This window comes from Panthera onca, chromosome A3 (assembly GCF_046562875.1).
Source record: "Panthera onca isolate mPanOnc1 chromosome A3, mPanOnc1 haplotype 2, whole genome shotgun sequence".
Taxonomy (NCBI): Eukaryota; Metazoa; Chordata; class Mammalia; order Carnivora; family Felidae; genus Panthera; species Panthera onca.
This window is the reverse complement of record NC_138341.1, coordinates 15,838,969-15,854,972: the sequence shown is the minus strand read 5'-3', so window position 1 is coordinate 15,854,972 and position 16,004 is coordinate 15,838,969. Positions and strand designations below refer to the sequence as shown.

At 48.8% G+C, this 16,004-nt stretch overlaps 1 protein-coding gene across 9 annotated transcripts; it reads right to left on the bottom strand.

Moving 5' to 3' along the window:
* Positions 1–1,059: 1,059 nt before the first annotated feature.
* LOC132689572 (b(0,+)-type amino acid transporter 1-like) lies at positions 1,060–14,475 on the bottom strand. 9 transcript variants are annotated; one of them, XM_060649474.3, is made up of 6 exons: positions 13,582–14,461; positions 8,880–9,013; positions 8,576–8,747; positions 7,082–7,206; positions 5,336–5,423; positions 4,471–4,826 (listed from the first exon to the last, which is right to left on the bottom strand). In XM_060649474.3, exons 1-6 carry the CDS (start codon positions 14,332–14,334, stop codon positions 4,593–4,595), a joined length of 1,506 nt encoding a protein of 501 aa, XP_060505457.1. In that variant the 5' UTR covers positions 14,335–14,461; the 3' UTR covers positions 4,471–4,592. The 9 variants fall into 9 exon arrangements, with proteins under 9 accessions (XP_060505450.1, XP_060505466.1, XP_060505507.1 ...); XM_060649501.3 differs by having other exon boundaries at positions 8,576–8,705; positions 13,582–14,457; XM_060649511.3 differs by having other exon boundaries at positions 4,628–4,845; positions 13,582–14,472.
* Positions 14,476–16,004: the final 1,529 nt, after the last annotated feature.

The window sequence follows — 16,004 nt, the reverse complement described above, 5'->3', positions numbered from 1 at the left end:
CAGTCCACCATGTGGTCACAAGGAGAGCTAGCAATAGATAGTGAACAGTAGGCATGACTACCATAGTAAAGGACTTGGACCCCTGGTCTGGGGATGGAGATATGAGAAGAGAACTGCTTCCCATCAACAGGTAGAACTGAACAGGTTGTGATTTCTCTGATGAGCAAAGCAGCAGTGGACTCTACCATGTGCAGAAGCTTTCTGGAAGTAAACAAAGAAACTGATTCCACTGGAAATGGGGAGTGTGGAGTAAGAATTGTTGACTTTCACTTTATTCCCTTTGTAATGTTTGAAGTTTTAACCACAACTTTCATTTGTATGGGTTATTCTATGAGATTCAGGTTCCCCCATTCCCAATATTCAGCAGAAGACAGTGTAAATGGCCAAAAGGAAGTTCAAAGAATTGAGTGCTTATGATGGGGAGTAGCCATGCTCTGCCCCAAACTGAAACATCCAGATGCTTTTGGGTTGACCTAGGGTTAAAGAACACTGCCATGTCTCCACCCCACCCCCACCCCCACCCCCCAGGAACTCAGCCAACATCTGCCCCACACATTTCCTGGAACTTATTGCTTCTCTAGAGGGAACAGCAAGGACTCTGACCCTGGGCCCCAAGACTCAGAACATTTTTTTTCCCAATCCAAAGGCCAGCATCATGACAATTACTATGCCATCTCTGATTATAGAAGGTAAGTAGCAACGGAAGAAATCATGCTCATGACTCAGAGCAAGGAAGTCCAATATTCTCATCTCTAAAGAAATCTCAGATTTCCAGAGCACTTGGGTGGCTCAGTCAGTTGGGCGTCTGACTTCGGCTCAGGTCATAATCTCACAGTTCATGAGTTCGAGTCCCAAGTAGGACTCTGTGCTGACAACTCAGAGCTTGAAGCCTGCTTTGGATTTTGTATCTCCCTCTCTCTCTGCCCCTCCCTCTCTCTCTCTCTCAAAAATAAATAAACATTAAAAAATTTTTTTCATTACAAAAAAAAAAAGAAATCTCCTATTTCCATCTAAGATCATTCCCCTATTATTCTGGGGGCCCAGGAAGGGGTCCAGGGCAGAACAGAAGCTCAGGGAAGAAGTCCTGGGAAATTGCAAGGAGAAGGAAGCTGCCTTCTCAGACTCTGGCTTTGAGGACCCTTTGCACCATCACAACAGGACTGTGAGCCAAAAGCCAGTTGATTGGGGGAAGGATGGGAAGACTGAGTCACAAACTGAGACCTGGCCTAACTGGAGTGCACGACCCAAGGGCAAGCCTGTGGTAGTTCAGCCCCTTCTCTGCTTTCCACCCCTAGGCATTCATCCACTTCCAGGTGGATAGGACTTCTCAAGACTTGGGAGGTATCCTTCCTCCTTAGAGAACCTTCCCAGGACAGGGCCTGGGAGCCCAGGGCAGAGCAGGCACTATGGGGAAGACAGCCATGCATGCAAATGCTAAAAAACAGAAATGTCATACACGTCCTCATCATTCAACAGCTATTTCATTATTTTGATTCACCAAACGTTATTGGTCAGCAAGGAGCCCAGGAGCATGAGAGGAAACGAGGGATGGACAAACATGTCTAAGAACTAACCTTTACCCTCACCAAACCCAAAGCCCAGGAAAGAGCACAATACACAACCAAGCACTAGGGTGCATGGCCCAGTGAGGTTCATGAGAGACAAAGGCACAGTTTGATGGGACCCAGAAGAGGAAAGTGATATGGAGAACAAAGGCAAAAGAAGTATGGGGCAAAAGTTAAATTTCCTTACAACTTGCAGCCCATTGACAATTACCTGGGACAGACAGAGTGACCTTCCTCTAGGAACTCAGCTGCTTCAATGTTAATACTTTGCTAGAGGCTAAAGGAAACCTTAGCAGGGCGCCTGGGTGGCTTAGTCCGTTGAGCATCTGACTCCGGCTCAGGTCATGATCTCGCGGTCCGTGAGTCCGAGCCCTGTGTCGGGCTCTGTGCTGACAGCTCAGAGCCTGGAGCCTGTTTCGGATTCTGTGTCTCCCTCTCTCTCTGACCCTCCCCCGTTCATGCTCTGTCTCTCTGTCTCAAAAATAAATAAATGTTTAAAAAAAATTTTTTTAAAGGAAACCTTAGCTTGACATTAGCCTGAAGTTCAGGATCCTGTAAGTCTTCTTTAACATAGGAAAATCCCTTGGAAACTTCCTTTATCTCTAACTCTCCACTCCCCCTACCAATCCCACCCCCACCCCACAAGATATGTGTTAACAATCATCCTCCAAATATATGGCCCACTGATATACATCTGAAGTCTAAGTTTTTACTAAACAGTAGTAAATGACCCCTCAAGGTCTTGGAAACCTTGCTTCCAAATTCCTTAGAGACTTACACTATCCCTAACCCCCTCCCAACTTGAAAGTATATAATCAATCATTCTTCATAACCCCAGTGCAGCTCTTTCTGCCCGTGGGTCCTGTCCCTGTGCTTTAATACAACCAACCACCTTTTTTGCACCAAAGACATCTTAAGAATTCTTTCTGGACCATTTGCTTCTGGAGCCCAGTGTTTCATATCAGAAAGAACTAATACCTGTTCAAGGTGTTCAGTACTTTTCCTGGGGACTTTCAGCCTTATCCATGGCCTCCTTTAACAAGGAATGGGATAAAACCAACTTCTCGTAATTTTCTTTTCTCTAAAGTAGGCTGTGCTGCTGGGGGGAAGGATATGAAGATTCTCCTAGAATTTCAAGAACAGCACTGATAAAGAGTTCACAATTCAGAAGTGTGGTATCACAAAAAATAAATATTAAGTCTTTGTCCCCAGTTCCTGGCACACAACTCCCAAAGCCTTGGAATCTCTGGAGTGATGGGTATCTTTTGTATGCTAATGAGATGACTGGTGAGCGGGGACCCCAGAGAGCTTCTGGAAGGGGGCTGATCTCCAGAAAATCCAAGACAGATGAGAGGGTTGGGACTTTCAACTCCACCTCCACCCCTGACTTTTGGGGAGGGCCAAGGGGCTACAGATTTAATTCAATCACCAGGGCCAATGATTAATCCACCTACCTCATGGAACCTCCATAAAAACCTCTAAATGACAGATTTTAGAGAATTTCCAGGTTGGCAAACACATCAAGGTGTCAGGAGGGTGACACACCCAAAGAGACCATAGTACAGAAGTGCCACACGCCTTCCCCCATGCCTTGCCCTATGCATGTCTCCCACTGGACCCTCCTGAGTTATGTCCTTTGTAATGAACTACTGATAGTAAAGTGTTTTCCAGAGCCCAGTGGGTCATTCTAGCAAGTGATCGACCATAAAGGGAGGGACTGTAACCAAGTTGGGCAGAAGCATGGGTGACTGAGGGACCCAATGGTTGTGACTGGTGTCTGCACCTTGTGCCTGAGCCCTTTAGCTTTGGGGATCTGCATTAACTGTGTCAGAAATGAACGGAATCATTGGATACCCAGTTGGTGTCAGAAAAAAGGAGAATTGGTTGATGGGAAAAGAAAACTTAACAGAAAGAGCTTGTGGGATCCTATTCTATGTCTGTGCAATAAAAGGAAAGCCCTACACAGTTGTCTAGGTGCAGCTGCAAGAGGAGAGATGCTGAGCAGTGTTCCCTGCCCTCCTCTTTTCCAGTCCCTCCCCCATGGACTCACGAACTGCACCCCCACCCTTTCTAGGCATTGTCGTCATCCTTCCTATCCCACATTCTCACCTGGGCAGCCAGCTCTCTCTGCCCCCTTGCCTCTATGTAGTCCTGGAACCACATTAGCCTTCCGGGGTCTGTTCTAACTTTTCATCCTTTCTTCTAGAAATTTGACTGCCCTCCCTTTTACCCAAAGCCAATAAAATCCCTCCCTCCCAGGGATCTGTCTCTTACTTCTTTCCCTGTTCAAGCCAGTTGGTGGTTTTAAACAGGAACAAAGTATCATATTTCCCTGAACAAGGTTTGTCAGACCCAAAGGTTTTCCATTTGCAGGAAATGAGAACTCACTCAAACTCACCTGAGCCGAAATTGGAAATTTATTATAAGGCATCAGGTTGTCCTTGATGATCAAAAAGGAGGAAGGATCGGTAGATGGCAGTTGGGCTACAGAAGGTCAGAGACCAGAACTATAAAACAGCCAGGGACCCAGGCTGCTGTCTACTCAGGTCGTTCCCCCAGCTCTCAGGGACCACATAATTCTCACACCATTTCACTGTGTATCTTCATCCTTCTCTGCACGGGAGCTTTCTCTGCTTCTCTGCCCCCATAATGGAAGATGGTTCCACATACAGCCCAGGACTTACAATTCCTCAGATTAGGCAACCATCAGAATTCTAAATCCAAAATCCCCAAAGGAGGGAATGTATTTCATGCTCCTCACCTAGAATATCAAAAAACCATACCCAGAGAGGCAGCCATGTAATACCAATGTGGCTGTGAGATCCACCTTCACTGAAGGAGCAGTTCTTAGAGAAGGAGGGATGCTGTACTGGCTGGATACCCCCAAAACTTCACAACAGCTGTATTTAGCATTCCAGTTGCTCATTAAAATTATGCAGAGTCAGCCTACAGAGAAACTCGCAAGGCCACTTGTGTGGGGATAGAGGTGTCTGCAGCAAGGAGGGGAGTGCACAACTGTCCAGTCCTTTAGTCAACATTTTTAGTGGTTGGAGCAACTTCCAGGAGCAGCTGGAGATACAGGGTGGCCATCTGCAAACACCTGGGCTGGCAGTGGAAATAGACAAACAGGAAATAGACCGGGATGCCACTGAGCAGGAACAGGAAGATGTACAGGAACTCAATCTGGGGGTGGTCGATGATGGGCGCCAGCACCAGGTAGAGAGAAGCAAGGAGCATGATGACAGGGATGATGGTGGGGACCTGCAATGGACACAGGGACCTGGATGATGGAGAGGCACGGGATGTTGTATGTGGCCCTTGGGCTCTGTCCCTCCTGCCTGCCTGCCTGTTGCTTTCACCTGGCACCAGCTCCTCTCTTCCAGTCACTGCCATCCTACCTTGCCTGGCCAGGGAAGCCGCCTGCCAGGTTACAAGGGGCCATCCAAGGATCAGGGGCTTTGGGACCCAGGCTAATCCTCTCTATGCTATGTGAGGATTAATCCTCCTACTATATGTGTGCATCCTCTCTGCATTTGTCTCCTGTTGTTCTCCCTCAGGGTCCTCCAGAGGAGAAATGAGTCCCCAGCAAGCAGAATCGATGCCTTGTGATCCAGATGTCCTCACCCCCAGGAAATATAGAAATTGTCTACCAAATATGACATCCTTTCTTACATTCTTTCTCCAGGCCCCAAACGGGGCTGTGGTCCAACGATCTGCTTCATGCAATAGCCTAGGGTTGCAAAAAGCCCAATGTTTATTCCAGACTCTACCTTGTAAGGTCGAGGAAGATTCTTCTTTTTTATCCGCAAGTACAAGAGACAGCCAATGGTGGTTCCATAGGTGATCCAGCCAAGGAAGCTAAGAGGCAAACATGAGCCACTTACTCCGAGGCCCTTCCCTGGGTGGGCCTGCAAGAGGGGCTGGCCTACTAGGTGTAAACCTGGGACAGAAGTGCAAGCTCATCAGGGGCCTTTCAGCTACCCCCAATTGTCCTTGTCTATGCAGACTTAGGAAAGAAGAAGGCAAGGCTGGGGCACCAAGAACAGGAATGCAATGGAGGGTATTCTTGCCTCCTTCATCTCCAGTCACAAAGTGACTCACACATACAAGCCCAGGCACCCACTTGGCTTCATATTGGGCCTTGTTTGACTGCCCCTGACTGGACAGAAAAGGACAATTTTCAAAGAGAGGGAGGAGCATTTGTGTGTCTAAAAACAGGAGTCTGGTGAAATGTCAAGGAAGCCTGTGCTCTCCTCAGGGACCAGCACACTCATAGCAGATGCTCCTACTTTAGAGTCGGTGACAGGATAGGTCACTGAACACCCAGACAAGTGCCTGGCCTCTGCCTTCCCCAGTGTGGTTAGTTGAATGGCTGATATAGGTCCGATGGAAGCCTCATCTGACCCGGGAGATGGGATCCAGACCAGGCCATCTCTTGAGGCAGTCAAGACTGGGAGACATGGGGTCCTTGTTGGGATAGATCATCCCCAACATTCTCACTCTGTGCCGGAACACTCTCAGTCACATTCCCCAATCTCAGCCCAAAGAAACCCTGGGTTCACCACGGTTTGATATTATTCTCATCATATAATGATTTTATCCTTTCTCATGGGAAAAAGATAAAAAGAAAACCAGATCTGTTACTTAATGTTCTGAAGAAAGTCACATCAAGCATTGTATATCCTGTTCCAGAAGATTAATTATACTTATGACAACGAAGAAGAGAACACGCGATGCCTGAGAAATTGCTCTGAGAGCTCCCTCGGCATCCAGACGCCACACTTGCCTGTAAGTGTAAGGATGTGCCCACGAAACCTGTTTCAGATGAGGTCATAAAACCACAGCTGGATGGCACGACAGTCCATCATTTCTGCCCCAGGCAAGGTAATAAAGGGGGTCAGAATATGTCTCCATTTTGATGCAATCTCTGATTATACCTACCCAGCTTGGTTGTGGGTCTGCCCTAGGTTCAATAAAGATATGCTGGGTCAGAGTCCTGAGCACAGATCAGACTACAAAGGGAAAATCACACCACAGCCAAGGGCTACAAGTCGTGGTGAGTAAAGCCTGAAGATAGCTTTAATGTGATCTCAGCAACAGAATAAAGGAACAAGGAAGAATAAAAAATGACAAAGACAACACAAGCCTTTAACTTGTCTGCCTCTTGGTGAAACATTTGTCTCATTGAATTTTTGGAAATAGGACAAGAGAGGAGGGAGCCACTTTTAATTTTGGAAACATAACTGGGAGAGAATGGCTGAAATGTGTGTGCATGTGCAAGAGCCCTGAGCTCAGGTTTCCAGAAGTGTGCATGCATATCTTTATGTATATAAACAGGCATATATGTGATAGTTACACATAGGGGCTTCCAGAAGTGTGCACACACGTATTTATATACACACATGCATGTGTGTGAGTGTGCACACATAGGGGGCTTCTATATACATATGAGTGTATGTGAGTGTACGCACAAAGGGGCCATGAGATACCCAGCACGGGAGGACAGTCTCACTTGCCTCAAGAAGTTCACGATGGTGCTGAAGCTTCCTGGGATGACCAGGACCAAAGCCACTGCCGTGGTAAACATCAGGGCCGGACTTGGTGTGAGGCGATGCACATGAACCATGGACAGAAGTTGGGGCTGGGAGCAAAGCCAGGTGTCAGGCAGCCGCCCCGCCAAGGGAGGCGCAGTAGGTTTCTGCCCTGGGAAGTTCCCAGCCCTCTTCCCCTGCCAAACTCACTCCGGACACCAGTGCGCCAACCTAATAGTCCCCAGTCCCCACAGCTTCAAGATGCAGGTTTCTGTGGCTCACCTGGGGTGAAAGCAGGCCCAGCGTACAGCTTGGGAGGCCGATCACTCCAGAGACCCAAAAAGCTTAGGACGTGGGCTAGAGTGTAGGGAGCTGACCCACATGCCTGGCCAGGTTATCCAACTTTCTATTGCTCATCCCCAAGACAGGAAGAGGGACCAGGGGTGGGAAGACAGAGGATGGGGGAGAAGAGGGTGGGATGGTTATGGATGGAGCATGGAATAGGATCATGGATTATGGTAGTAGACTGTATAAGCACTCAGCAAATAGTCTTCCCTCTCCCACCTCTGTAGGAGAAATACTAGGTACTTCCCCATCCATTGACTCTGGGCTTGGCCAATGAAATGTGAGCAGGGATAACACAGCAGAGGCTCGAAATATACCTGTGTGGCTTGGCTTGGTCTCTTGAACCCCTGCCACCTGCTTTAGGCAAAAGCATGCTTTGGCCTGGGTCCCTGAGACAAGAACAGACTCAGAGACCTGAATGAGAAAATCTGAACACGAACCCCAGGCTGAAGCAGAGCCACGACAGACCCAGGGACCGATGAGCAACATGAAGCATTTGCTGTTGTCAGCCCCGTAGATCTTGGAGTTGTTGTTCAGCATCATTGCTGCGAAAGCTACCAGAGGGACAGAGTCCCCAGGGGGAGGGGCCCTGAACGTACTCACCAGCTCGGCTCTGCTCCTGTGGCTCTGCCCCGCTGCCCCCACACCGTTTGCCCTACACAAACATCCCTATCACCTACAGACTCCACAGTGTGATCCAGTATGGTGACTCCCAAAACCTGGAAGTCAAAGGACTGGAGTTTAAATGGAGATACCTGGGATGCTTGAGTCTCATTCTTAGAAGAAAAGAGGGTTAAGGTGCCTGGGTGGCTCAGTCAGTTAAATGTCTGACTTCAGCTCAGGTCATGATCTCACAGTTCGTGAGTTCAAGCCCTGCATTAGGCTTTGTGCTGACAGCTCAGAGCCTGGAGCCTGCTTCAGAGTCTCTCTCTGCCCCTCCCCAACTCATGCTGTCTCTCTGTCTCAAAAATAAATAAACACTAAAAAAAAAAAATTTTTTTTTTTTAAGAAGAGAAGAAGGCTATGTCTTGTAGGGGGAGTCCTGGCTTGGGCTAAGTGCTAAGCTCAGGCAGGAGAAAGCTTAGCCCTCCTGCAGCCCCCACCACCTTGGCCAGCCCAGACCCCATCTCTCACCATGTGGCCTTCTCTCGCAGCCACATAGCACACGCGACTTCCACCGAAGAACATCCCATTGGCAGAGCCAAATGTCGAGAGTACGACAGCCAACGGTACCAGCCAGGCCCAGGCCCCCAGCACCTGGTTCCTAGGACAACAGAGGGTCAAGGGAAGGAACTCCAGCAGCAAACTGGAAGACAACAGCAAGGAAACAGAGCAAGCGAAACATCTAGAGGCAACTTGAAATATACACGGGACACTATCCTTCCCTAAACCTGATGTCTGCCCGGTGGCCAAGGAACACATCACTTGACTCACTCACCCCCAGCTCACAGCCATAGCATCAGAGGAAAGGATCTCGTTGGGCGACAACACTAGCAGGTAACTGATGTTGACCAGGAGGTACAAGCTGGTGACCAGGGGGATGGCGATCATCACTGCCCACACCAGGTTCTGCTGCAGAGTCCAGAAGAAGAAGCCACGTGTTAGGTGGTGAGTTCCTTCTCAGGCCCCCAGAACAGGCTCGTCAGTGCAGTGCTGAGCTCATCCTGGCCTCAGGGAGTATGTCAGGCCCTGGGGGCCACTCAGGCTGTGTGCCCCTCCTCCACGTGCTCACAGTCCATGGCCTGGATCCACAAACAACAGATGTGCTGGGAGGCCACGAGGGGCACGAACCAGTCTGAGCAGTGGAGATACAGAGGGCCTGAGAGGAGTGGGGGCACCCACGAGAACAGAGCACAGAGAAGGGACAAGGAAGTTAAAGATCTTCATTCTTGGCTATTCATCAATCTTCCCAGCTGTAATATTCCAAGACCACCATGACAACCCTGCCTATTTTCTGGGTCTCCAGGACTCAGGCCCACCCAGACTGAAGGCCATTTCTGCCAGGGGTTCCACTCTGACCCTCAGGCTCCTCAACTGGAAATTGGGGTCATTGGGGATCTGTAAAATGGGACTTCCCACTGCTCTGCCTCCCTGCAAGGTATGAGGGTCAGCACAGAGGAGGGAAAAGGAAGGGCCTGGACATAAGGGCTGTGGGCACACAGAGCAGCTTATCCTATGGAGGCATTGTGCCACTCTGACCCTCGGTCTTTCAATAAAGGTACTGAGCAGGCGTCCAATAAAAATGGAAGAATAAATGAAAACTGGGTAAAACAGAGTGTACTCCCTCCCACTTCACCTCCTGGCCACCCTCCCACCGCCTCCCCCCCCCCCCCCCCCATGCCCTGGACATCATTCTGGAGCCAGGAGCAAATAGAAGGAAGGAGTCTCCCTCTGAACCCACAGAACTCCATTCAACATTCCCCAAAGGAACACCTGGGTGGCTCAGTAGGTTAAGCGTCCGGCTTCAGCTCAGGTCATGATCTTGCAGTTCGTGGGTTCGAGCCCCACATCAGGCTCTGTGCTAACAGCTCAGAGCCTGGAGCCTGCTTCAGATTCTGTCTCCCTCTCTCTCCACCCTTCCTCTGCTCACATTCTCTCTCTCTCTCTGTCTCTCTCTCTCTCTCAAAAATAAATGAACATTAAAAAATTAAAAACAAAAACAAAAAAACATTTCCCAGGCTTGGGCCACCCTGGAGAGACATCTACACCTCAAAGCAGTAAACGCATGTCCACGACACCCCCGGCCTCACACAGGACTTTCTCTAGATGTCCTTTGGCTTACCTCTTGAGGGGCAGGCAAGCACTGATGAGCCCAGAGCCTCTCCCCTCAGTACCAAACGGGACCCCAGAACCTGGTTTTGCTGCTACTGACACTTACAACATGAAATGAAGCACAGAAGAGGTCATTCTGTTGGCAGGGAGGTCTTCTCCAGACTTGGCACAGAGCTGTCCCTGGGAGGGCTGAACCACAGTCCCACACACACCTCCTGGCCCACCACTAGGTAGGACCCTCCCCCATTTTAGCGTCTGCCTGGTTAGCACATCTTCTCTTCTTCAACATTATATAAAAAGCAATTTCCAAGGGTACCTGGGTGTCTCAGTCGGTTAAGGATCCAACTACTGAGCTCAGCTCAGGTCATGATCTCGCAGTTTGTGAGTTCAAGCCCCACATCAGGCTCTGCACTAAAGTGCAGAGCCTGCTTGGGATTTTCTCTCTCCCTTTCTCTCTGCCCCCACCCCGGCTCGCTCTTACTCTCTCTCAAACATAAATATTTAAAAAATAATAATAAGGCAATTTCCAGAGCTTTCTGCCAGCCTGAGATCTGCCACAGAAAACTCTGGAGGCAAGCACAGGAGGAAGGGGGTACTGAGGGCAGAGTATTGACCTCAGGGCCTGTCTTCTGCCCTACTCAAACTTCCTTGAGACACAGAGATGCCCAGTTCTTTCTGGTCTCTGCATTCCTGTTCACACTGCCTCTAAACGGCTGTTTTGCCACAAACCACATTAGCCCTTCAAGGGTCAGCTCCAGCCTTCCTCTCGCAGGACTGCTGGACTGTTCTGCCTCATGAGTTCCAGCAGCAAGTGGAGACAGCACCTCAGCCAGCTTTATTATATCCTAGCCTCTGTCCCATCCTGTCCTGTCCTCTAAGGGCAGGGGCCGGGGAGGGTGACCAATTCGCCCCAGCTTGCCTGAGACTTTCCCACTTTTCACACCAGAAGCCCTGCATCCCTAGGAAGTCTCCAGTCCTGGGCAACCTGGTCAGCAGACCTAGCAGGTCATGTGACAAATGCATGCAAGTGAAGCCAGTAGGACAGCAATGGACTCTCATAGACAGTAGGTCCTCTCAGGTCCCCTCCAGCTCTCAAATCTGAGGATCTGGAGGCAAAGGAAATGGCCCCAACCACTGTTTCAGCGTGGCAGCTAATTCCTCATCTTCCCAGTCCTGAAAGTGTGTTCTGCCTGGGCCGAGAAGAGGCCACATGTAGCAAAGATGGGCAATGGAGCAGAGTCCTGGGTTCCCCCTACTGCAGGCCTTGCTGTGGGGTGCCCTCAGCAGGCAAGCACCCACCGTGCATGACCCAGCCACATGCCAAGTCACAGGGAAGGGATCTGACATGCTCTTGAATTCGACTCCTCTTGGACAGCCCACCGGCCAGCTAATGAGCTATGACAGCCAAGCCCCAGGTTGTGCCACAAGAACAGTGAGATTTCCTGGTTTCATTCTCAAACACCTTAACTCTTTACTCAAATTCCAGGGCACATGGGCATAATGCTGGCCCAGGTTTGGCATAGGATCTGCCGTTTCTTGAAAGAGTGTGAAACAAAGATACACTTAACATGTGCTTCAGAGCTCAGACTTAGAGCCAGAATTTCAATTGTCCATCATTCAGAGGCATGGCTTTGTTTTTGCTTGAAACCCACATTTGTTGGGGCGCCTGGGTGGCTCAGTTGATTAAGCCACCGACTTCGGCTCAGGTCGTGATCTCACAGTTTGTGAGTTCGAGCCCTGCGTCGGGCTCTGTGCTGACAGCTCGGAGCCTGGAGCCTACTTCAGATTCTGTCTCCCCCTCTCTCTACCCCTCCCCTGCTCATGCTCTGTGTCTCTCTCTCAATAATAAATAAACATTAAAAAAAAAAAAAAAAAGAAAGAAACCCACATTTGTCAAAAATGCAGGGGTGCCTGGGTGGCTCAGTCGGTTAAGTGTCGGACTTCGGTTCAGGTCGTGATATCAACAGCTCGTGAGTTCAAGCCCCTTGTCAGGCTCTATACTGACAGCTTGGAGCCTGGAGCCTGCTTTGGATTCTGTGTCTCCCTCTGTCTCTGCCCCTCCCCCATTCACACACTCTCTCTCTTTCTCTCTCTCTCTCACTCAAATATAAATAAACATTAAAAAAAATGTTTAAAAAAATGCAGAGGTCAGCAAACTACAGCCTGTGGACCAAATCCAGCCACTGCTTGTTTTTGTAAATAAACTCTTATGGAGGCACAGCCACCCTCATTTGTGGCCTATGGCTATTTGCAACAGAGTTGAGTGATCGTGACAGAGGACTCGTGACCCACAAAACCTAAAATGTTAGCTCTTTAATCCTTTATGGAAAAAAATTTGCTAATCCATGCTCTATGGCATGGGAGCTTGTCTCACTCACCTTTGGACCCCCTTGCTCTTTCCCTGGACCAGCTCCGAGCCCAGAGCCTGGATTCAAAGAGAGAGGAGTCTAGCCCTGTGAACTGAATGAGCCCGTGCCCGAGCCCGTGCCCCTGCCCGGCAGCTCCAGCCCCACCCAGAGCCACCATGGACACACAGTAACCATTCACCTGAAATTACAGCTGTTTATGGCACTCCATACACAAGTGATTACGCCAGTTAATAACAGTTAATACTTTCAAGCCCTGCGAGGTAGATGGGACAGCTATTATGATCCCGTTGATAGGGAGGAACTAAAGCACGAGGAATTACGTGCAAGAATAAAAACTAGGTCCCAGGACTTCTGGCTCTCACCCCGGTCTCTCTGTGCTCCGGGACTTCAGTCTCCAAGCTCCTCTTCTCCCCCCAGATTCTCCCAAACCCCCCTCCAGGGAGCCTCTGCTGAGAGGTGAGACATGTAATGGCCCCTGAGCCAGCCCCGAGGATGTAGAGGAAAAGACTCAGTTCTCACCCTCTGAAAATTAAAGGCTCCTGCAGGAAAAAAAGAAAACAAATAGCAACCTAAGCAAATATATTTATAGCAAAGAGTTAATTTCCATAGTAACTGAAGAGTCCAAATGTTCCAGCTATCAAGACAGATAACAAGCTGAGTCATCAAGCACGGCCTCTTGCTAGTGGTATGACCTCACAATCACTTCCCCTTTTCTAAGCCTCAGTTTTCCCATGTGAAAAATGGTGTTGATAATACCAACCTTGCCAGGCAAATGAGACCATGAGTGTGATCCTATAAAGTTCTGTGCTCACTTGGGAAGTTATTATTCCTCTAATTCCATAAATTACTTAAGGTAGACAGTGGGCTGGCATTCATGACTTCAAAAAGGGTACCCCCATTTTCAGCTGATTCCTCATGGTTTTAGTCAGTTCAAATAACAATAATTGGAACAGTTAATGTTTGGAGATTTCACCCTCTGAAGAAGTATTATGGACTCACCTTTGGATTCTTGAGCTCTTCCACCACATAGTTGACGTTATTCCAGCCATCGAAGGACCACATGCCCTGGTAAAAGGCCATGCCAATGCGCCCAGCCTGCTGTGTTGTGTTGTGGAAGGCAAGCAAAAAGGTTTCTGTGTGGCCCCGGCCCTGGCCCAGCACCACGGCCCCACCCACCACGATGACCAGCAACGAGAACACTTTGGCGACCGCGCACACGTTCACCAGCATGGTGGCCAGCCGTGAGCTCCAACAGTTGACCAGCGTCAGCAGCAGGATGCAGGAGGCAGCCACGCCCTTCAGCACAGCCTGGGGCATCGAGGAGCAGCCAGGGTAAAAGGGGGTCACGGCATACTCAGCGAAGCTCAGGGAGACGGCAGCAATGGCAGCTGGTCTGACCAGCAACACAAATGTATAGATAACCAGGAAGGCTGGCAAGGAGCCAAAGATTTGCAGGATGTAGGCATACTCCCCTCCAGATTTGGGAACCAGGGCACTCAGCTCAGCATAGCACAGGGCACCCATCATGGCCAGGAGGCCACAGCCTGCCCAGACCATAAGACTGGCTCCAGGGCTGCCCATGTAGACCAAGACCCCCTGTGGTGACATGAAGACACCAGAACCAATCATACAGCCAGCCATCAGGGACACGGCACTCCACAAACCAATCTCCCTCCTCAGCCTTAGCCCCTCACCACCTGGCTCCCGTCCTGCCACCCCCTCACCACCATTTCTTTCCTGACTTCTCTCCATCTCAGGGCTTCAACAGTCACTGTGTCTAGCTGAGCAGAAGCAGATACTCTCGTCTGTCTTGCGGGCTTCCTGCAGGGGTTAATGATTACAGCACTTGATGAAGTCTGAACCGGAGACCAGACAGCCAGGGCATGGCATTCAGCAGGCACAGAGCCTTCACTGATCGACCGGTCCCTGTCCAACTCAAACTCCAGTATAGGCAGTATACAGGAGCTGTTTGCCAGTGTAACCCAGGGATCAAGGAAAAGATCAAGGAAAGAGGGATTCTAGTAGAAATCCCTGCTGCCCAATTCCACAGCACTATGTGAGGAATAACAGTTGGACGGGTGTTCTGTGCCAACAATAACAATGCGGAGCAATTACACATCAGGAACCTAAAAAAGTCTCTGCAATAGTTTTATCAGCCAAGCAATAAAACCCCTGTTTTATCAGGATTCCAATTAAAATTGCATGAGCCCTGCTTTAAGGAAGAATCAAGACAATCAAAGAAGAAGATTCAAATAGTTCAGAACAGAGCTTTACGACTACAAGGAAAGGACCACGTGGTTAGAAGCACAGTACAGGGTGTGGAATGGGATCCTGCATTCAAATCCCAGGTTTAGTCCCTCATAGTTGTGTGACGTTGGACAATATCTCTGAACTTCACCCTACTCATCTGTCAGTTAATTACAATACCCACCACATAGTGTTACTGTAAAGATTAAATAGCATAGTCCAATCAAAGTAGCTAGAATAGTAGGTGAAATGTAGTAGGCTTTCCTTAAACATTAGCCAATACTATCTGGCTAAGAGTTTCATTAGTTCCCTAGTTTTATATATATATACATATGTATATGAATATATATTTTAAATATATATTTCATTGATTTATGAATAATGTTCATTTTAGGATATAGTTTATAACTTTTTGTTAACTCTCCCTTATATTTTGATTTTGATTTTTTTATTTTTTTATATTTTAGATAGATAATGTGCATGAGCAGGAGAGAGGGGCAAAGGGAGAAAGAGAGAGAAAGAGAGAGAGGGAATCTTAAACAGGCTCCATGCTCAGTGCAGAGCCTGAGACAGGGCTTGATCCCATGAACCCAGGATCATGACCTGAGCTGAAATCAAGAATCAGATGCTCAACTGATCCACCTAGGCACCCCTTTCCCTTACACTTTTAAAATCTTGGGTTATAGAACCTTTACTAGTATTGTTATAGAAAGGTCAGTGGAACTCACTAGCATTTAGAGTAAAGATGCTGACACCCAAAGTGAGCAGAAAGGCACCTGTGATCTCCCAGACTGACCTAGCTCAAGTCAGCCATATGGGCTACTTGGATCTCGTGTGCGTGTGTATTAATAAAGCCCTTGACAGATGTCACTGGTTCCTGGGGTGTCCATCTTACCTCCTCCCCTTGATTCATGGAAGCCTACTTGACATAGGTCCTCAGAAAATGTAGAGACATCTTCTTGAGAAAATCCCTGAAGAGGGGGCCCTCCAAAATTCAGAAGGAGGTCCTCCAAGATTCCTACACAGTACAAAGAGAGAGAAAAGGACAGAGAAGTAATTAAGGGGGGGGGGGGGAAGGAGCTACAAGAATTGGAGGGAATGAAGATAAAAAAGGATAGAGTCCTGGAAGCTCAGGAAAGAAAATCAGCTTCCTTCCTGGCAATAGCTAAGTAGTA